Consider the following 23,263-nt stretch of genomic DNA (forward strand, 5'->3'; position numbering starts at 1 on the left):
GGGCCCTCGGTGAGGCCCCGGCGGAGCTTTGCTCCATGCTAAAGGGCTTTTTGTGAGACAGTGTCACGCTCCCTCGTTCCGGCGAGGCTTCGCGTTTCTTATTATTCATGGCTCTCTCCCCGTTTGTTGAGAAGGCCGGGATCAAACAGGCCGATTTGCCACGCCTGACACCCACTGCTGCGAGTGTGTGTTTTGTGTATGTGTATGTGCGTGTGTGTGTGTGTGTGTGAACTCGGCTCGGGCTCAGTAATGACAGGATTTGTTAAACAGTAAATTAATGAATAATGAAATATCCAGCACGCGCCTGCCTTGCCTGGAGCACAGTGCCCCGAGCAGGAATTACTCCCAACCGGCACTCGGGTGTCTGCATGCTGGATAACCTGTGTGTGTGTGTGTGTGTGCGCGTGTGTGTGTGTTGGATAAGCATTTTTACAGCCCATTGCGTGACAGAACGCTGAGGGGCTTTGCTGATGGGGGCCTGCTCTCTCACTTCCTGGCAAAATGACAGACAGACTGACTGCAGACATAACTGCATATAGAAGAGACTGTCAGCGCCGCTCGCACACTTCGTATATCAAATATTACCGACGCCTTCATAAGCTCAGTCCATAACCCGATTACCTTCCGCTGGTCCTCTCATTAAAGTAACAACCTGTGACGTTTTCATAAAAATAAATTTTGCTTCCCATTATCACCAATTCATCAAACGCAAGTGATTCATGTTGTATCCGGCTCCTGCAGGTGCCATTTTAAACACTCTGCAGCAGGTGGATGGCTCCCTGGCGAACAGGAAGTGATGCGCTGCACCACGGTCGGCCATATTGGACTCACAAAAACTTCCACAGGTCGCAGAGCAGTTATATGTTAACGACAAGAGGATAAAACTACATAATACACTTTTAAAGACACACGTGTTGTTGTCCAGAGGTAGATAATCCATCATGATTCGCTGTTTCGGTCTGTTGAATATATGTCTAGAGGACCATCAGGGACAGATTCACCTTCACCTTCGCTAATATATTGCTCGATTTTCTGTCCTGCATGTCACATCATCTTGATACATCGCTCGTCAATGTGGATTTTTTGTTGCTGATGACAGTGACCATAATGAAGACGTCAGTCAATGCCCTGTAAGTAAGAATGCATGCCGTTCAGTGTGCTCTGAATCGCTTTTGAACGAGACTTGCATTTAGTTTTTTAATTGTTTTTTACAAGGTTAATGATGATTAAGGTGCAATGAGCCCTTCACAAGATGAAGTAAGCAAATATTTAGTTGTTGTTGGTCTTTGCTGAAACATTTTGAACAACGCCTCCATGTCAGAGCTCACAGGAGGCTCCAAATTAGCGTCCTGTTATTTGAATATGAGAACAGGAATTGGATTATTGCATCAGAGCGCTCCACTGACACCTGTGTCCGCTCTGCATTTTATATTTTCAGTTTCATATTCAGTTTTCATACTTGTTGCACATTGTTCAGTGGGTAAGAAGACACAAAATAAACTTAATTTCAAACTCCACTGGTCAAGTTTTGTAACACATGTATGGTTCACTTTAAACTCCTTTGTCCCAGGTGCTTCCAACAATTTTTTATAAAAAGGGGAAAACTTACGTATAGTGTAAGTCCACTCAGAACATGACATTATCCATCGTATGAAGCGTTTTTCAATAATGTACAGAGGGCCAGATGTTTCCCTGCTCAAACACAGCTGACTCAAATGAATGAGTCTTCATCAGGCTTCAGCAGAGCTCGATGAATCAGACTGGAACAGGGAAACGTCTAAAACATGCACGTACAGGACTGGATTAAATGCTGTATACACATCGTGTATGACACAAAATATTTAGAAAGGTTTACAAACCACCAACAAATCTATTATGAAGATGAGGGAGCAAGTACTGTAACCCTGCATGTTGACTGCGGGCTGGAACACAGCTGTCATGTTCCTTCATGGGTTCGTGGACTCTGGCGCTTAATGTCACCCATAAAAAATCACTGCCACGTCATAAAAAACAGAATCTGCTCATTAAATGTTATATCATCTGAGATAATAGACCTGTCTTCAAATTTGAGGAGTGAATCGTTTTTTGATTTTTTTTTCAGTATTTTCCTGGCAATCTTTTAAAAACTTTTAATTCACTTAAATAGTATAAGAAGGAAAAGCTAAAACAAGTTTTCCATAATTCATGATATTTGCATGACCTTGCAGACTTAGTTTTGAACCCTAGTTTCTGTATGTACAACCCTGACTGACACATTTTCAGGAGGCCTGAGGCTCCGCACTGTGAGTGACAAACCCAACTTTGTTAGATATTTTAAGAATTCTTGCACCAACTACGGATTACAGTTCTTTGTATTCTTATTTTAAGAAGAGGATTATTCCTACACAATCCAAGATTATTATTATTTTTTTGGCCACACATTCATTGCCACATCTCCTTTGACATTTAATAGTAAAACTCCATAAATCATCATTTGATTATTCAAATTAGGTGATTAGCTCTTTTGTTCCAGCTGGAGATGTCAAGTAAAGTCAAGGTTTGTTTAATCAAATCACCACATTCCGTCTGAGTGATTTCTCAGACATGAGTTTATTGTTTTTGCTGACACTGCAGATCTAAATGAATTTTGTCTTACATGTTTAGTTCCTCTGAAGTATTCCAACAGCATGGCTACATTTCTGTTTCTATAGAAATATCCCAGTCACTTTGATTCATCCAACCAACAGAAACATCTGTCTGGTGTTCAAATTTCATTCAGTTATTTAAGTTCCTTAATGTTTAATTTTCCGTGTCTCCTGTCCTCGTGAGGGCCGGATGTTGGCTGATTACACTCATCAAAGCACCGTGTTTCTCTTCCTGTTTGTTTGTTGTTATTGTCGCTGTTCTCTCCGCCTTGTTTGTTTATCAACCTGTCGTTTTTGGAGCCACTGATGCTCGGCAGCTTCCTGTCTTTGTTGAGCGGGAATCGCTCGCGGACATGCGGGTGCTGAACTCTGCACCTGCGTCACGCGGCGTTCCACTCCACGGGTCACACCTAGCCCGCGGGACGCTTTCTCTCCCTCTCTCTCTCTCTCTCTCCCTCGTCCTCCCCATTTTCTCTCTCTCTGTCCCCCCCTCTCTTTCTCTCATTAGCTTTCTCTCTCTGCCTCTCTCTCTCTCTCCACTTCCCTCTGTGTCTCGCGCTCTCTCGTCATTAGCACACCGGCGGTAGAGCCCCACCGCAGGCACGAGTCTATTCCCCCTGCGCGCGTGCGAGGGAGAGAAGAGCCTCACTGGCCGGAAAATATACAGCCAATTATCTCCCTGGAATAAGACGGTATCCATCATGTGTGGATGTTTGTGTGTGTGTTTGTGTGTGTGTGTGTGTGTGTGTGAGAGAGAGAGTGTGTGCGTATTTGTTTCAGAGGCTCTGCAATAAATGCACCCCAGACTGCTGATATTCTCAAACCTTACAAAGCTATCACAGTGTTAAAATAGTTTAATTGTCATTATTTGTTTTTATTATTATTATTATTATTTGTTTTATAAAAATTATAGACTATAAATGTTAAATAATTTCCAGCAGCCCTTATCTCTAATCTCCACGGTCATAACATGATATTTAAAGGCGCCATTTGTAAGAAACGTTGATTTAAAAAAAAAAAAATGTGGTCTCATTCCCAACTCCTGGCTTTGGGACATTCAGGGAATGAGACTCAGAAATGAACATTTCTTCCAAAAAGGACCTTTAAAGTAACAATTTAGCATGTTGTTCCTTCCATGTAAACTACAGGTCTACCGATATGGCTTTTTCAGGGCAGATACGGAAACTGCTTATTAGAAATCAAGGAGAAAACTAATATATTTGGGACCAATATTCAATTGCACTACAAATTGAAATCAACCAAGTGATGAAATATATCAGTACAATAAGTACAATTTTCTCAAGTACTGTATTTAAAGGTGCATAACAATATGTAGTTTTATGGAAGAAGTACTACTTAAACCACTGAAACACACTAAATAAGCAAACTCTCTTTGTTTTCATGACTGAATAAACAAACTGACCATAAAGGAAAACACAGTTTCATACTGTTCTACTTTGTCCATATGTGGCGGACCCTGCCACCTTTCTAGGGATCTTATTTTCCTCTGAGAAAAGCTTGTTTATTAGCTTGTGGAAAAAAGGAATATTACTGAGTTTGTATTATTACCTCATTAATATTGTAAATGTTAAATAGTGCCCCTTTAAATGTAATTTTGAGGTACTTTGCGTGAATATTTCCATTCTCTGCTACTTTATTATTCCTCTCCACTACATTTATTTGATACATTGTGTCACTGGTTACTCAGCAGATTCAGATTATTCTGTTTTTATAGGCTATTAATGTGACGAGTTGCCAGTCAAATAGTGTTGTGTGAGAGGACGCTGTATCTGAGCCAAATCAGCACATTTTAGAATTAGTTTATTTTATTCGCAATCTGACAGAAAAATAACTGATACCGATAATCAGAAAATGCTGAATATGGGCCCGATAATTGGTCTACACTTAATGTGAGCTACAAGTGAAGTGGTAAAACATTTTTATGACTGAGATCTTGACCTGAAACAGGGACACTGTTGTTCTTACAAATATTACTTGTGTTTCAGGAGAATGTGACTCCAGTTCTGTGTTTTGGCTAGTGATGGCCGAGGGCATGGATGTGGGATCTAAGGGTGCTGAGGGGGCTGCAGCAGCCCCTCGAACGAAGCTGTATAACATATGCCAAATTTGTAAGAAGGACAAAATAATTAAGAATTTGCCAGAAACACGGCTTCGATAAGTCCACAAAGGTTTTCCTAACCCAACAACTCACAAAACTGAATGATTTTAGAAGGGCGTCTGGTGAATTACTGTCTCTCGTCATCTCTTTGCTATTGACTGCAGTTGATGTTGCTGTGTTGACCTGCAGTATGTTGGAATTCAAGTGGTATTCTGCTGGATTGCAAAACTTTCTCAAATTGTTGTAAATTATTATTAATAATGAGAATAATAATGAGATACATGTTATCCTGGTCATTCAAATGATTGCAAAAACCATGAATGTTGCACACTATTTACCACGACATGTCATTATCTATGCTGACCCCTCAGCACCTCCAGCTGTGACCGACTTGTCACATCCCTGGTGGTACTTTTATAATTTGCATTCGTAGCAGAGCTTATGCCTTCAAATATCATCATTTTTAATCTTTTCCACATATTTTCCTCCCTGCAGAAAAATTAACGGTGAGGTTATTCCTTACCATCTTCTCTGCACCAAGCAGGCCGATGGTTAGTCTGCTTCTTACAGTAATACCTGAAATACTAATTCTTTGCTTTGGTTTGTTGTTTTTCCATGTCCTAACAGAAATGTACTGTATCCTCCAGTGTATGAGCGGTTTTAGTTAAAATACTAAAACAAATGGGTAACACTTTATAACCATCATTAAAAAATGGTAAATTCATAGACATTTGAACTTTATTTAATAGTATTTTCACTGTTAAAAACAACTTTATGATTTATTTATTAAGCAATTGTAAAGGTGAATAAACATCAATTGCAACTTTACAATGGCCATTCAATTAATGTTTATAGATGAACTTTGCAGTATTTATTAACCATTTTTAAAGTATTATAAATTCCAGTTGCAACATTAAAATAAGCATAAAATAGGGGTGTTGTGAAAACCCCATATTGACAATAACAGTAATGTAAAAAAAATGAACTACTGATTATGTGTTAATGATATACAGAGGTCTGTGATAATATTAGCCCTAGTAAATATGTTGTCATATGTGGTGATTAGAGATTAAAATGCTTTTTTTTTTATTTTTTTTTATTAACGATTATTAAATTCTGAGTAAATTTACTATTTCACTGCACTTCTTTCTGTAATTTTCTGCCTCTGTTCCATATCTTTGTCACTACTGCTGTTTGTTAAACACATTTAAGGGGTAATTGCGATATCATTGTGAATATCAGCTGATATAACAGATTTTTTACTTCCTAATATTGGTCTCACGCAGTCCATTGGGCTCTATTAACAATGAAAAAACTACTAACTTAAGTTTAATTAATAATCAATTTACCATTATTAAAGATGGTTGTTATGGGGTGTTACCAAGCGTTTTCATGGTTTTCTTTACTGCCGAAGTCAGCCCTTTAATCTGATCTTAATGGGGTTTTTATTACACTGATGTATATTGCGGCGAACAGACGGAGATTACTCAAATTTGCCTGGCCTGTGAGTTTGACCCAGAAAGTTGCAGACTAAACCACTTCCAGATGTCCATTAAAGGGGCACTATGTAGTTTTGGAGAAGAAATTCAAATGCTTATTTTTAATATTTACTATATTAATAAGGTAATAATACAAACTCAGAAATATTTATTTTTTCCATACCTGAATAAACAAGCTGTTCTCAGAGGCATAGCTGTTTGAAGCTAGAAATGTGGCAGGGTCCGCCACATATAAACAAGGTAAAACCGTATGAAACTGTGTTGTCCTTTAAGATCACTGCGTTTATTCAACTTATTCAGTCATGAAAACACAGAGAGTTTCTTTATTTAGTTTGTTTAGACATTTCAAATATGCCAATGAATGATCTTTCTCTTCTGATTAAAATGCCTTCCTTAAAACTCCATAGTGCTCCTTTAATATTTCATGAGATTATTTCAGGTGAATACCTTGAAATCGGATAATGAATATCATGTTTGACATTTTCAGCCGATTGAACTCAAAGTGACTCTGACCCACGAGCGCTCAGTGGGAACTTCCCTGGAGAAAAGGCGCAGGCTGCACTCCTCGCATAATAAAACACATGGTTTATTATCAATGTGATAGAAATGAAATCACTGGACAATTAGAAGCATGTCTACCCATCATCAGCACCATGACAACAGCTCTATAAGAACAGAAAAACACTGGATGAGACCTGCCCCCCCACCCCCACCCCATCCCCTCCTGTTGGCTCACAAAGATCGAATCACAGATAAATAGGCCTACTCCAAAATTGCGGGTGCACCTATTTACACAACCATCCATTTAAATTAATATAAATAAATATTTACACACATAAATTAACACCCTCCCTCCTCGCACTTGTGTTAAGGAACCAGACAAACCTTTTTCACAGAGAGAATGCTCGTCACCCAACCTTCATACCCACAATGCTTTTCTGTGTGAGGACAAACACAAGCGCGCACACACACACACACGCACGCACACACACACTCACTCAGGCGCACACATAATGTAGTTTGTTGGCTGCTCGCAGCGTCTCAGTCTCACAGGATGCAGGCAGAGGGAGCGAAATGGATGTAACACAGTAACCACCATGTCCTCAGGGGAATGAAAAGAACGTAACACAGATGAAAAATCCCTCTGTGCTCTCTGACACTGGCCCACGGGTGTCTTCCTCAGCCTTTTCCTCTCTACCGAGCCTTCTCCTCCTCCTCCTCCTCCACCTCAGCCCTGTGTGTGGCAGGTCAGTGGCAGTGGTGTAAAGCTAGAAGTGACGGTGTAACGCCTCTGTCTGTCTGTCTGTTTGTCTGTCTGTCTGTCTGTGTGTCTGCCTCCTATTCGTTCAGCTCTCCGTCATCGCTCCCCTTCTCCCCGTGCTTCATTTCCGCTGCTTCTCCTCTTTGTCGCCACCCTTGTTGCCACCGTCCCCGTGCCGGTTGTTGGGAGGGTTGCTGAGAAACATCTTGTCGAGTCCTTTGAGAGCCTCGGTGAGGTAGTTCTGGAGGGTGGTGAGCGCGGCGCAGATGGCGGGCGAGCCGAAGCCGTGCGTGATGAAGGAGAAGTGGGAGAGGCAGCTCTGGATGCCGGGCTCCAGGATGGGGCTGGGCCTCGAGTTGCCCAGGGGAGTCCTGTCCTGGGCCAGCAGGTCTGTGAACTCCTTACACAGCTGTCTGCAAGGTGGAAGACACAGACAGGCGTCAGCTTAGGGTTTCCCCAACAGAGCAATACCACATTTGGTGGCAGTGTTAAGTATGTGTATTTCTCTTGTGATTTAGTGAACATGACAAATGTCTCATTCATTGTTGCCCTCTAAAAGTCAGACACAGAACAGCTGCCGCATCGACTTCACTTGTAAATGCGAGAAAGTTGTCTGCAGTTAATACAGATATGTTCAAATTTCAAAATGAGTGTCCAGTTCGTACCAAAAGGCCGTCGGCAACAACTGTACAGTTCGTGCTGAAAACATCATGAAAATGAAATGCCTATGTGCTGAAACACAGCCGAGGGATGACACTGGGGGTAATGTGCAGCATTAGTTGCAGATGTTCCTGCACTGCAACCTGAAACCGAACAAAACCTATTCAACCTTACAGAGCAAAGCAACATTATTAAGTTATATCTTATAATCTGAGTGGGAAAAGAAGCCGTTTTCACATGAAAGGAACAGTCCACCCCAAAATCAAAATACATAATTCCCCTCATACCTGTAGTGGTATTTATCCACCTTCTCTGTTTTGGGGTGAGTTGCAGAGTTTTAGAGGTTTCTGCCTTCTCTCAAAAATAATGGAACTGTTGGATCTCCCAAAATACTTTTGAAAAACTCAAACAGCAGTGTCTCTTTCCAGAGTCACAAGCCGGTAATTACTTAAGATGATCCACTGACCTTGTTGTGAGCAGTTTCATGTAGGAACCATTTTTTTCTTTCTGTGTCACTGTGCAAAATAAAATGAGCTGCAATGTTTGCAAGCTTAGCTATCTTAGCTCGTGGCTAAGTTATATGATTGGCAGGTGTAGTAGAGTAAAAAAACATGAAAGTGCTCACAACAAGCTTTGTGGAACCGCAGATGTGAAATATTATCACAGTAGTTTATTGCATCAGAGAGTTAAATCAGTGATTCATCGAGGACAGCATTCTTATTAATGTGGGACTGAGCATTAAACCAGCATTAGTACCATCCCAGAAATCCCTGCATCCCACCCACCTGTCTAATGACAGGGGGAACTAAAGCAAATGTGTGTCAGTGCTGTGCTAATAATCGCAAGATTGAATCTGTCAAACCAGAATTCTTTGGTGAAAATCTTCCACAATGTCTCTTTGTCACATGATGCACACTGCCTGACTCTGGGATATTTACATGTCAACAGGATTGTTTTTACTCCGTTGAGCCTGCACTTATTTTACTGCAAAAGCTGTGATGCAAAAAAAAATTTTTTCTACCTTTTCTGTCTCAGCCTGTGTGACGTAATCTATCCCAAAGGAAAATTCCCCCCTGATACTTTTCTGTTTCTATCTCCTTTAAGTGATGTTCAATGCATCCCAAAGCTCGATTTGCAATGGAACACTTTCCATCAGCCTCTCTCTATTTACCTTTGTTTCATTTTCGGTTTGTTTTCCCAGAATGCTTTTGTAAACAATCAGAGAGGGGAAAAAAGCACAAACTACAGCATACCTTTACCTGGACAGAGCATTATTTAAAGTCCTTCTCTAGTGAAAAGGATGTTTTTCCTTCTGTTCCTACAGTCGCATCTTTGAGCTTCACGGTGAGCAGTTTGAGGGCTGTTTTCACCTTCGCCTACTGAATGAGTAAATGTTCTCTGTGCTCGTTGAAACTCTGGTTTTAAGAGATGGGCCTATGAGCATGATTTGTGACATCAGATATAGTTAGGGAGCCAATCCTGGTCCAGTATTCAACATACACAAGTGCGATGTGGACACCAGTGCACACACACGTTGAAGTAGGAGCCATCTTGTGCCCAGAGGTAACACTTGTGAAATGAGGATTATTTGCATATTCTAGTATTTTGCCATCTTTAATGAGTGAGGAAAAATGGATGCCATTTGAAGAACTTAATTTACCGGCTTTTTTCCTGCAATGTCAGACACACATTAGAGACTTTTTGTGCAGAGGGGAATAAACTCCCTAAGAACATGTCTGAGGCTGAACTGTACTCTGGGATACTGAGGCTACTTTTAAGTCGTTTGTTTTGTGATCGAAAGCTACTTCAAAATCTAAAACAACGCCTTTTATTCGGAAGGCCTGACACTGCAGTTTACTGTTGAGACCTTCTCTGCTTGATGACCAATAAATAATTATAAGATAAGCAAAAGCAGCATCAGTGGAGAAGTACAAAGCGTCTAACATACAGCTGAGGACTAACTGCACACTCCCCTACTGATGCTGTTCATGCTTATTTGATGTTTTTCTGTTCTATTTATTCGTTCCCCCCCCCCCCCCCCCCCCCCCCCCCCCCCCCCCCCCCCCCCCCCCCCCCCCGTTTCTGGCTATATGTTGTTATTTTACTACATACATGCCATACAAAGTTTAGCTTTACCTGGGTATAATGACAAAACAGATGACTATTTAAATCTTAAACTCTTTGCAACAGCTAATAAGGTTTAAAGGAAACATGATGCCAGCCGAATTACGTCTTCTGGCACGTTCTTAAAATGTTGATCTGGAACGTCTGAGTGAAATGTTCTCTGACAAGGAATTTCTTTTGTTTTTCCAAAACTGTCAATCTGGCACTATCCAGTCACAGTGAGGACAACACTGTTCAGCTGTTTTTATGGTGGTGTTTAGGCGCTGTTGACACTTGGTTAAGGTTAGGGAAAGAGCGCGGGCTGTCTAATGTAGAAAGACTCGGCAGTGACTCGAGGCGTTTGAGAGCTTTTAACAAACATTTAAAGAGCATGTTTTCCAACCTTACCCAGAGGAGTCAAACAAACCTTAAACCTCACTGAAGTGTTAGTTCTAAGGTCATTGTGTCTTGTGTTCAGTGTAATGAGACGTTTTGACTGGAGATTAGTCAAATAATGAGACCGATATTAAGTCCTTCAGTGCTCAGAGACACCATCATGTGACTGCTGAAGATCTCGTGGAACTTTAAATAAGAGAACAGCTGATATTTTAGGCCCGAACTGAGCTGGAAAATGTAGTGAAATTTTCCATGATCCAACAGCTAGACGTGAATCCTGGACTCCTGGTGTGACTGTGTTTTACCTATGAAAACAATTAAGTGTAATTAGACGCCTACGCAACATGACGTCACACCATTTATGTGTGACCAGTTATCTTCGGCGCTGCTGCTCCCCAGAAAATTCGAGGCCAGTATCAACGGCACAGTTGAGCAAGAAAGTCTGATGGTTTTGGGGCCTCCATGCGTTAAGAGTAAACTGCTAACACGTGTGATTTCAGAAGAGGTTCGTCCAATAAGATCTCCATTCGTCAGCGCAGCAGATTTAGAGCTAAAGAAATGCACTGACAAAAGAAAATCGAGCCTTCGCCTTCTCCCTGTTAAATTTCAACAAATCATCCTCTGGTTTTAGGCCCACATTTTATATTCAAGAGAGCCCTCTCTCATTCCCTCTCTCAGATTTATACCCTCTCTCTCTCTCTCACACACACACACACACACACCTACACACACACACACACACACACACACACACACACACACCCTGTAAGCGGCCTAAGGGCAGAGCTCCAGCAAATGAGTGACAGGCTGTGCGGGCCGAGCCCAGCTGGGGTTAGGGGAGTAGAGAGAGGAGAAGCCGCCACCCGGGGCTACACTCAAGGCCCTCGCTGTTGTTTTCTGACGACTTGAAACACTTCACTGCTAAATAATGAATTTCTAACAGGCAGCACCGACACACAGTATTGGAACAGGTTTGAATGTGAGCATCAAACATCCACCAAACCGAAAGCACACCGTACATACTGAGCAGAGCACACTGGGATGCGCACAAACACACAGACACAGGCAGATGGGTTTTTCATGCGGCCCAGGCCGGCAGACAGCACTGTTTATGCAAGCTAAAAATACAAGCTTCCTGAAGGGATCTTTGTTAGGTGGTTTACTGCTCTGCACGCAACCTTTTTACGTCTGGAAAAACCCACATTCAGGGGGGCAAATGATCCTGGAATAGTATTACTCATTAATTGCAAAATGCTTTTTTAAATTCATCGTAAAAACAGACAAAAAAATCAAACTAGTTCTGTGATTTTCCGTCGTTTCTTCTTTTCTGCTGCTGGGTTGCTAAAGGTAACGAGAAGATCCTTGATTGGAGGACTTTGCATTTAGACTGTCAGATAAAAACAGATTAATATAAGTAACTTTACAAGAAGAAGCCCAAAAATTGATCAAGACCAAAAGCAGAGGTCAAACATCCAAGCGACCTGTCCAGAGCTTGTGTATTTGTGAGCTCCACAGTGAGCTTGAGCTAAAGGTTGCTTGTAAGGATGCTGAGTCATATCGTAAAAAATAAATGTGCATTGCCATTAAACTGTAAAAAATGAACGCCCCGACTCCCTCGTTTCTTGACCGTAATGCGGATTTTCGCTCGTTCCTTAAATTGAATTAAGCCACCCTAATTTTTCAGAATGGGATTTTTTTCAATCAGCCGTCTCGTTGGAGGTCAGATCCATATCGACTTCGATGGCGTTCATTAAGAAACTCTCGCTCTACTTTTGCAAATGTCAATGCCATGTTCAAATGTGGCTTAGTGTGTGTGTGATACAGGGTAAATCACATAGGAGGGGAGAGGTTTGCACCCTCGGGGGTTTCTCAAAGAGGGGCCATGGAGGCCCCGGGAAAATGAGAGAGGGTTTCATTTTGCAATAATTTCATTCATCAGAAAAGGAAATGATTGCAGAAGAAGGACGGCCTGTTTTTTCATGCAGTTACGTAATTTAAATCTACAGCGACACAACCTTTTCTGAATGGCAACTAGGAACTATAAACTATAAACCTTCCACTTCAGAAATAAGTTTATAAAGAATGAAAATAAGGTGTTGGTTGCTTGTAGTCAGTGATAAACAAAAATCTGCCAATGGAAAAAGTATAAATTTGCTTGAATCTCATATTTAAGGACTGAGCTGAACTGGACACGTCTTGTTTCTTCAAGCAGCGTATGCGCATGAGGGGCCCTGATCCCCCTTTATTCTCCACGACTCAACAGCAGCTACTCACAGGCTGTAATCTCATTACAAGCGCCGGTGTCTCCCTGAATGCTACACTGCAGACGCACATTAGATATTCTTACGACGCCCTATAAAGACGGCGAGGGGACAGGATCCAATCAAACGCTCCATCAAACTCACTTTGTCGCCAGAAGCATGTTTTTCCGCGTGTGCAGCTCGTTGGGGTCGGCGTGCTGCCGGTTGAGGTACTCGCTCACGGCTTTGGTGGGGAACTCCGTCTCGCAGATGTAACCGAAATCCCGGGCCAGGTGGACCGCTTCACCTGAGGGCGGGGGAGGAGGGGAGGTGGAGTTAGAGACAGAGTTATCAACAGAAAAGTGACAGTGGATGTAAATATTTGACGAAATTCGACGTGAATTACGCGTGACTGGGCAGACATTTGGACCTCAGAACGTGCTGTGATCACATACTTCATGGTTGTCTCCGAGCATACAGCAGACAGTCGTTACGAATGACGCGTTTTCCTTTTACGCACCAGTTTCCTTCCGCGCAAAAACGCCAAAACGTGGTGAAATATTGATTTGTATTATTATAAAATTACCAATAGGTGCCAATTATCTTAAATCATCAGGATTATCAGTCCATTTTATTGCTCTTTTTTATTTCTTCATTTTTTTGCAGTCAAGAGAGGACACGTGATTTAAATTAGAAGTGAAACCTGACAAAGTGGTGGTTAAAACATCTAAAAAAGTAAAAATGAATGACTTGAAATGGTGATTAAATCCTGGGTTGAATTAAAATACTCAACTAAATTTTCAAAAATGAAATTAAAAAAAAAAACATATTACCTGCTTGTTATATAATAATTACCTAATTAGAATAAATAGAAAAAGATGACCAGATTTACTGAGAATATTAAAGAATATATTTGAAAAACAAGATCTATATGGAAAATAAACAGGTTGTCTTAAATCCAAAATGTTAACATACGCATGTGTAGGCCCAACGTGCAGCCTTTCATCAATTAACATCTTAGTTAATCTAATTCATTAACTCCAACCCTAATCTTTACACTCGATCAATACTGAATATTTATCTACCTGACTTCACATTCTTGCAGCCATTTCATGAAAACAGGGTGATTGTCATTTGTCAGGCCTGTGAGGTCACGACCTTTGACGTTCTATTTTCTTCAGTGATGTCAGATCATCGCCAAAACACGTCACAGGTGCAAAAAAAAAATGTTTGGTTTCTATAGTGTATATAATACAGGCTGAGTACAGTGTGTGTGTGTGTGTGTGTGTGTGTGTGTGTGTGTGTGTGTGTTTGTGGAGTTAAACCCAGTGAATCAGTCACCTTCTACAAGAGATGTGAGTAATGTGACGTTGGCAGCTTTGCGTCTCCCGGCAGGCAGATTGAGTCCGATCTTCTCCAGCTTCTCTCTCAGACACTTCCCACCGTTTTTGGACTTCGCTCTGCAGAAAAGAAAAGGGAAAACCAATTCAAGTAAGACTGCATATTTGTAGAAGTGAATATGAGGCACACTTATTTAGAGATATTCTTATGATATCAACAAATAATAACAGGCTAAATGGCCAATATTCTCTTCTCAAAGTGTGGACACTTTATCAAACAGTAGAATCAGCTCATCTCCAGAGGTTTTAGTGACGTTAAATACAATCTGGGTTGTAAATGGCTCAGATTCAGACAGAGGCCTTAATTAATAGATGTCTCTGCGTATTTAACGAGCCACTAGCTTTCTTATTTTTTCAATCTTCTTTTTCTTCTTTTCTTTCTTTCTTCTTCTTTTTTTTTTTTTTTTAAACATCCACACTCAGTCAAACATGCTCGGAGGGCTGAGCTCGTACCTTCTCAACACGCCCCCCAACAAGGAGGCGTTGAGGCACTCGGGCGGGGACAGTCTCCTCTGCACCTCCCCTACGGTCACTTTGTACTTAGAGGTGGAGCTGAGCAGCGACAGGCGGCCCGGTACCGAGCAGAACACCTCGTTGATGTTGACGGTCACCCCGCCGATCAGGCCGTCCTTGCCGAGCATCAGGGAGCCCATGTTCTTGGGCGGCATGGGGACTGGAGGAGGAGAGGTTGGAGGCGCTGTGAGTCTCTTACATAAGAACACACTGAGACGAGTTTCACATCTCTTCTTCTTCTACTTCTTCTTCTACTTCTCTGTCTAACTTAGCGGGAGAGCGCGCGCTCAGGGGGCGGCCCTGGCCTAATGAAGCGCCCACGCGCCGGGCATTTGCTGTTATTTAATGTCGCGCGACATTCTCATTACAATATTATCGATTGTTGATTGGCTCGCGCTCTCAAATCGCATTAGCCACCTCCCCGTCTCCTCTCCACGGCCGGTTTAACTCCCACCATCAGCGCCATCACCACCAGCAGCAGCAGCAGCACTGGGTGCTCCTTCAGTCCCGCGTCTTAATGCTCATTGCTCGCGCGCTAATGGCGAGAAAAGAGAAGCAGACAGCCTGGTGCATGCGTGCGTGCGCGTATAGGGGCCAGTCAGTGCGAGGGGGCCTTGATGGCTCCACGGGGGATAATACCGCAGATTAGCTCTAAACGAGCTCACGAGATCTCCGTGAGCGGTGCCATTTATTACATCAGCGGCTTAAATGCCCCGCGGGGAGCTCAGTCACTCAACATCCCGTAACTAAATCACCGCACATCATCAGAGCGGCAGCGTGGCAGCCTGTCTGTCAGAGACACGCTGCCTGCGAGTCAATATACCGGGATCGTTAACCCGTTCTTAAACTCCCACCCCCCCAGAACTACAAGGTCCAGATCGGCCGAACACGCGGAGATCGGCAGCGTGTGGTCCGAGTCGTGCTGAGATTGACCTTTTTACGAGCATGGCTGCTATTTTATACCCCATTAATTATTCTAATTTACAGCACACATATGCCAATAGATAGTATAGATGAGAGATAACAATAGATACGTAGCCATATTATAGTCTTTATAGTCATATAAAGGGATAGTTCACCTGTTTTTAAACTCTCCGAAAACAAGGCTCAGATCGGCCGAAAACAGGGAGGAAGGTAGCATCTGGTGCAAGTCATGCTAAGATTTACATTTCTATGAGCATGATTGCTATTCTGAAACTCATAAATCATCATAATTTACAGCACATATGAAAAAAGATAATATAATGATACAGTAAGTGTAAACCCCCCTACTTTTTAGCTCTTTCAATCTCAAAAACTATTTTAGATTAATAATGTTCGCCAATTTTATTTACTTTATATTTCTTATTTTAATAATTGACACATTTTTTTTTATCATACTGCACACAGACAGAGATGTGTGTGCTTGTGTTTGTGTGTCCTACCTTTCTTAATCACTGACTGATCCAGGATGTTCGTTCCGTTGGTGTCTTCTATTGTCTGTCGGACCCAGAAAAATACAAAAATCATTATGATCTGCTTAATTCAACGTCCAAAACCAATCTAAAAGTCGTTCCTTCACTCGAATTCAATCAACAGCAACAACAACAAAAAATCCCCCACGACTCATTTCAAGGAAACAAAAAAAAAACGCCTTTAAGTTGTTTGTTTCCACCGAGCAAACAAATCTGTTACTCATCACGACGTGTCCTCCCTCACATCCTCGCGAAATTTAAACCCTCTCTCATCAAACTCACTCAACATCCATCACCCTGCGAGATGAGCTCCTCGTTAAACAGACCTGACGATGCAGCACGCATTGACAGAGAGGGAGAGAGAGAGAGGGAGAGAGAAAATAAAAGAGAGCATTTGCTAAAACAAATTCGCGCGGGGTTAATAAATGCGTGACACAAATACTGAAAGCCAGAAATTGGAGGCTATTGTGGAGGTGAAATGGCAAAACAATCCGTGATGGCCGTGCCCTGAGGGAGGGGGGGGGAGATGAAATCCTACACAGCTGACAATAAAGTCTATTTCATCACGTCTTACAGCAGCGACAAAAACATAATCATCGTTTAACACAAAAATGACAGCGACAAATAGAGTAAACATGGATATAATAATAATAACAATAATAATGATATTATTAATAATAATAATTATGATAATGATAATTTTCACACAAAATTGGGGGGAAATGTCTGTTTTTTCCTATAAAATATTGCAGCATCTTCACACTTTTCTGCTTTAACTACATCTCCATCATTTTAGCAGTGGAGGCAAATGGATTGAAACTCGCACCACCAACATTCCTCTTATTTTCCTCTCTCTCTGCTCGGTTATTCCGCACATCAGCGTCTCCTCATCAAAGGAGGATGTGTCGGGTCTCTGAAGGCAACTTTGTTTAGCTGTGGGCCGTTTTGCGTTCAGGCTACAGCTGCTGTGAGCGTCCAGCCCTGAGGGAGCTGCTGAGTTCACTGACCTCAGCTCTAAAGGCACGGCGAAACATGCGGAGACAATGAAGAGGACAACTGTCAACAATTACCGATAGGTTTCTTCCACTGTCGTTTATTTTATCATTTAGTTATTATCTTTATTTTAGTTCCAGTATTTAAAGCTGCCATGCAAGCTATACGTGTTATTTTATCCTGTAGTAAAAAGGTTGGAATTATTATTGTTATTTTTTTTTCAAAAACGTAAAAATAATGTAAATAAAAATTGGGAAATCGTGTTTATATCTGATCTGATGTTGTGCTATTGTGTAATATTTAATACATTCATATAATTGCAGATGTATATTCTCTACTTTATCCAACAGACCCCGGTGAATGTTGGCTTTACCTTTCTCAATTATAATAATCCCCAAAAATCTTTAGAATAACTTTTATAACTAAAATAGCAAAAACATTAAAATAATCCTAACTCGAGGTGGTAAATGTCTTACATGCATATTGTCTCATGTAAATCTCAGCCGTGACTCACCTGGACATCCTCCATACCGTGCAGCCCGTGCAGCAGTCCGTCCATGCCGGGCTCCAGTCCCGGGTGAGCGGAGTGCAGCAGCACATCAGGCCGCCGCACACCGCCGTAGTCCCGCCGCGGCTCCAGCCCGGACAGCTGCGGCAGCGAGGCCCGCGGCTGCGCCAGCAGAGCCGAGCTGTCCATCCGGTCTCCGGCGACGTCCTGCCGCTGCCGCGCCCCCCATGCGCCCTGCTGGCTCTGGTGCAGGGAGTTCAGGGAGTACGGGTCGCTGACGTGGGAGTACGGGTCCTGGCTCTGGTAGTGAGCGAGCGGCTGGTACGGCGGCGGGAAGTACGGAGGCTGGAAGTCCGAAGAGGGCGCGTGAGACAGCGGCGGCGCGCTGGAGTAGGGTCCCGCGTGCGACACCGAGCCCAGCTGGGACAGGCGCGAGCTGTGGCTCGAGACACCGTCATGCCGGTCCTTGAGGAGGATGCAGAGAAGAAGAGAAAAAAATAAATCAACTGCTTGCAGAATTAGAAGCACATTTTAACCAAATGAAACCAGATGGAGGCCGAGGATCAGGACTCTTTTATGAGTGTGTTGCCTCTGGTGATGTATCCAAAGCAGCATAACTGGCTCTGAATCTCCTGAACAAAAAGCACAAAGAGCCCGGAGGAAAACGTTACAAGCCTCATTTTAAACGTCTCGTAACGAAAAACCTCCTAGCATTATCTCCAGACTGACCATTTTCACATGAATTCAGAAACACAGTGTGAGGGGAGGAGAACTCACCGCGGTGGAGTATGAATGAACCAACATCTGTAAAGACTCTGTTGGTGTGACGAGAGAGCGCACGGTAAAACAGCAGGCTGGCAAAGAGCGTGTCAGGCCGAGATAACCCAACTCATTCCAGGTGAAAGCGACGATGAGTATCTGCAGGCACGGCCCGATCTACAGCTCCACGCTCAACCTTCCTCCGCCCCGAGCTGCCGCCGCTCTGAGTGTGAGCACCGAGCGCCCGCCTCTACCCCCGGTACACGGTGTAATTGTTATTCATGACTTAGACTTACAGGAATATTAATGTGCGCGAGGCAGGGGACTGGCGACACATGGAGCGTGAAGCCTCTCGCGCAACCGTGAGTGACGTTTAAATTCCGTGGAGAGCCGAAACGGCGCACGAGCAGCAGGAGATAGAGAGAGGAGAAAGTGAAGACCAGTGAGGAATTCCCCCATCACAGAAAATATATAGCGCACTTTGAGGGAGTTTTTTTTTTTTTTTTCTGAGGCAGGAAAAGCACACATTGTTGCCTTTAGAGACGCTTTTACGCACATGATTTGCGCTTAGAGAATCAATATCAGTGAGGCAGGTGGAGAGGGATATACACTGGGGTTGTTTTAAAGCCTTCTGACACTGATCAGGTCAGAAGTTCTGTTTCTAGCAGATACATCCAGCCAGTGCAGGATGACGTGGAGAAGGCTTCCACCAGATCACTATTACGCACAAAATGTCCGCGCAAACAGACGCAAAAAACCAACCTCAGTGTCCGTGGGAGGAGAAGAATATAAACTGGGGGTTGTTTTAAAGCTCAATGACTTCGACACCAGCCAGGTCAGAGGTTCTGTTTCTATCAGATAACATCCGAACTCGTGCCAGTGCAGGATGACGTGGACACGGTTTCTACCAGATCACTTTTACGCGCAACATTTCTGAGCAATCTTGTCAGATTTTTTAACCCTAAACTTCATCCTGCCATCAAAACCCTCCTGTAAAAAATAGAAAAAACTAAAAGATGTCGCACGTTGTTCTGCAGCTGCCTTCTGACACACACACCCGACACACTACAGGGCGCACGAGGGGCTCGTGTGAACGGTGTCAGGAGTCAAAAGAAGCGATTAAACTTCACATTGTGTCTCCAGCGGGCCCCTCTCTGCCATCCTGGATGACTTGTTTAACAACACTAGAGCCTCCCCTCTTCCTTCGCGCCGTGGGAGAAAAGCCATGTGCGGCACGAGACGAGGGTTTCCCGCCGGGCTGAGCCGAGGGGCCTCGCGGAGCGGCCCCCTTTTTTTTCTCTTCCTAACGTGCTTTGTGCTCCAGCCCATTCAGCGCGAGCCGGAGCAGCGTGCGGCGGTGTTTCACCGCCTTCATGCTCGCTCGTTTAAAAAAAAAAAAGAAGAAGAATTATTGCTCTGGGATGAAAGCCAAATAATTTACATTCTTCTGTCATATCATCAGCCTCCCCTGACCCAGCGGTTCTCCAACTTATTTCCCTGTATGTTACAATCTAAAACAAAGAAGTTAATATATTTTTCGAAAAAAATTTTGAACACGTTTTATCAGCACCGGTGGTCTTTTAAAAAAAAATATCTTTCTAGAGAAATTTCTGGTTTAATTTTTGCAAGAAGTTTCAGATTGCTTTTAAACATGACGAAATATCACATATCTAAAATAGACTATATCGCATGTAAAATAATAATAATAATAATAATAATAATAATAATAATAATAATAATAATAATAAAAATTAAATCAAGAAAATGTGAAATACAAATTCTCTTTATCCAAAGTTGAATATTTCTTACGTTTCACTCATCCTCCAGAAAGTAAATGGAGCTGCATTATAGACCAAAATAATAAAATAAATCACGATTTAAGAAAATCTGAACTCCAGATTTTCTCTCCTCTAACCCACATTCGCAGACTAACAGGCCTAAAGCCTCCAGAAAAACCGTCTCACTCATCCCAACAACGTCCAGCACTTCATTAATCCCTAAAACCATCTCCAGTAAGTCTGCTTCATCAACACACACACACACACACACACGAATGGCAACGTTACCTCATAAATATCTTCATACTTGACATTCTCAACTAGTTTCCACAGCATGGTCGCTTCTCCGGTGTCGGTAAACCGAATGCAGCCAAGTGCGGAAGGGATGTCTCATCTCTCTCTCTCCCTCCCTCCCTCTCTCCATCTCCCTCCCTCCCTCCCTCCCTTCCTCTTCTCTCTCTCTCTCTCTCTCTCCGCCCTCTGTAAAGGCAGGCAGGCTTTGTGAATGGGGAACCCCTGCAAAGACCCCGCTGCTGTTGAGAAGAGCTATAGGGCAGGCTGCTCCATGTATGAGCATGATAAAAACAAAGAATACATGTTTTATGTGGCATGTATCTCTGCGATTTACAAAATAAGAGCATGCATTGGACCCTCGGATGAGCAAGTTTGGTTAGGGGTGACTTAGATGCCGCAAATTCAGAGTTTTCTTGAGCAAATTTCTGATCCGATTGAAGTGAAGAATGACTGCATGTATCAATCCAACTATTACACTTGCTTCTGAGGAGGAAATACTGATGGGAGGTCAAACTGAAGCAAAAACGAACAAACAGTGCAATTGTAGATTATTTTTTATCCAAGCTTATAGTTTTGTAGTAACTATCTTTTGGTATTTCTTAAATTCAGACAATGATCGTCTGTTTCTGTCTTCACAAAGGCTGGTGGACTGTGTGAACACCAGCCACAACAATGGGAAGAAGACCAGGACTTAAAGGTCCAGTGCGTAAGATTTGATGAGATTTACTGAAAACACCTCTGGCTTTTCCAGGTGTGTATAACTACTGCGTTGGGTACTAAAAACACAAAGACGGAAAGGCCTTTTTGTCGCCAGTGTTTGGTTTGTCTGTTCTGGGCTACTGTAGAAACATGGCGGACTCTGTGGGGGAGGATGTGTAGATATAAAGGCCTCATTCTAACGTAACAAAAACACATTCTTACTTTCAGGTTATTATGCATTAAAATAAACACATGAATATGACATGATCGATATTATGAAGATTATATTTACTTTCTGCCGATACGTCCCCCTAAATCTTTCACCCTAGACCTTTAATTCCTGACAAAGTCTGACACGTTGAATGACATATCATGTATGTGATAATATCAATTAACCGAACCAATAATGTGAGGTTAGGTTCCCCGGAACAGCTTCAGTCCTCTCGGAGTCCGTTTATCTCTGCCGGAGGCACGAGCAGCATTCCTCCAAACATATTCCCTGTTTGGTGTTCTGATGGTGGCACAGCTCGCCGGTCCTGCATCTCCCATCACTGTACATGTTGGGTCACGACCTGGTGTCTGTGAGGACCACAGCACATCATTCCTGTTGTTTTCACACGTATTAAACCATTGATTGGTCACCTGTTTATAGATTTGCTGGCGTTGTAATGATAAGGACCAGAAGTTCATGCAGCCGGGGCTCTTGTGCTTGACACTACAGTGCGACACTTCAGGCCCCCTTCAGTGTGGAAGCCTCTCCAAATTTTGCCTGATTAAAGGTGCACTACGTAGTTTTGGGGAATGCATTTTAAGATATTCATTGACTGATTTTCAGTATGCCTCAACAAACTAAATAAACAAACTTGTTTTGTTGTCATGACTGAATAAACAAACTGACCTTAGAAGGACAAAACTGTTTCATACTGATTTTGTTTATTTTTGGCAGACCCTGCCACCTTTCTAGCTTCAAACAGTGTTCTGGGGACCTTATATTCCTCGGGGAACAGCTTGTTTACTCGGTCATGGACACATTTTTTTTCATCATTACCTCATAAATATTTTGAATATTAAAATTCTGAATCAGAATGTCTTCTTTAAAGATTACACAATGCCCTTTTACAGGAGGGGGAAGGCGGCACCACAATGATTTGTGTTTACACATCCTCATAGAGATAGGACAGTGTTGTAACTAGTAGTTGCATTAATGGAGAAATAACTGATTGGTCTTTTGTCACAAATAGCAGCGCCCACCTAACCCACCTAACCTGGAAGCAGTATGGTCTCAGTATATCCATCCAGTACGGCCTGTGAACACAAACACCCGACAAGAAGTAGCAGAACATACATTTATATATTTCATACACATAACAAGGAGCGATGTCATGTACCAGGTTTTAGCAAACAGCTTTTTTCTACCTGTGGTCCTGCACAAGTATTATTATATTATATTATATTATATTATATTATATTATATTATATTATATTATATTATATCATATTATATTATTTCAATATTACAGTAATATGACGTTAATGCACATAAACATCCTTGAAATCCAATCAATTATAACACCTGTGGATCCTAATAAATCAATCTATAACCTATTATTTACAACTATAGTATATTTCACAAGTATTCAGGGGCTCACACTGTCAAATATTTACGTTATCTTTGTTGGGTGATGAGAGCTGTGCCAGGCGATATCTCTGGCATTAAAAGATTCAGTGACATGCATCCAGTGGTGGAATGTACCTAAGTACATTAACTCAATTTCTTTTCTATGCAGCTTTATACTTTTTACTCCACTACATGTGATTGAGAACATTAGTTACTTTGCAGATTTAGATTATTAGTACAGAATATAAATCAACCAAAAATTACAATAGTATTGATTAGGCGACCCCACGGCCCACTCTGTTGTTCTTCGACTTTTACTATAACTGAATTAACTGAATAACTGAA

The 23,263-nt window shown here is 42.2% G+C and overlaps 1 protein-coding gene across 2 annotated transcripts; it reads right to left on the bottom strand.

Annotated features, from left to right (window-relative positions):
- Positions 1-6,809: 6,809 nt before the first annotated feature.
- Positions 6,810-20,712, bottom strand: tfap2b (transcription factor AP-2 beta). Of its 2 annotated transcripts, none has more exons than XM_030404237.1 (7): positions 20,596-20,712; positions 17,777-18,235; positions 16,240-16,294; positions 14,756-14,975; positions 14,244-14,362; positions 13,068-13,209; positions 6,810-7,916 (listed from the first exon to the last, which is right to left on the bottom strand). In XM_030404237.1, the coding sequence occupies exons 1-7, from the start codon at positions 20,641-20,643 to the stop codon at positions 7,625-7,627; spliced, it is 1,335 nt and encodes a 444-aa protein (XP_030260097.1). In that variant the 5' UTR covers positions 20,644-20,712; the 3' UTR covers positions 6,810-7,624. The 2 variants fall into 2 exon arrangements, with proteins under 2 accessions (XP_030260097.1, XP_030260098.1); XM_030404238.1 differs by lacking the exon at positions 20,596-20,712 and adding an exon at positions 18,548-19,866.
- Positions 20,713-23,263: the final 2,551 nt, after the last annotated feature.

Source organism: Sparus aurata, chromosome 22 (assembly GCF_900880675.1).
Source record: "Sparus aurata chromosome 22, fSpaAur1.1, whole genome shotgun sequence".
Taxonomy (NCBI): domain Eukaryota; kingdom Metazoa; phylum Chordata; class Actinopteri; order Spariformes; family Sparidae; genus Sparus; species Sparus aurata.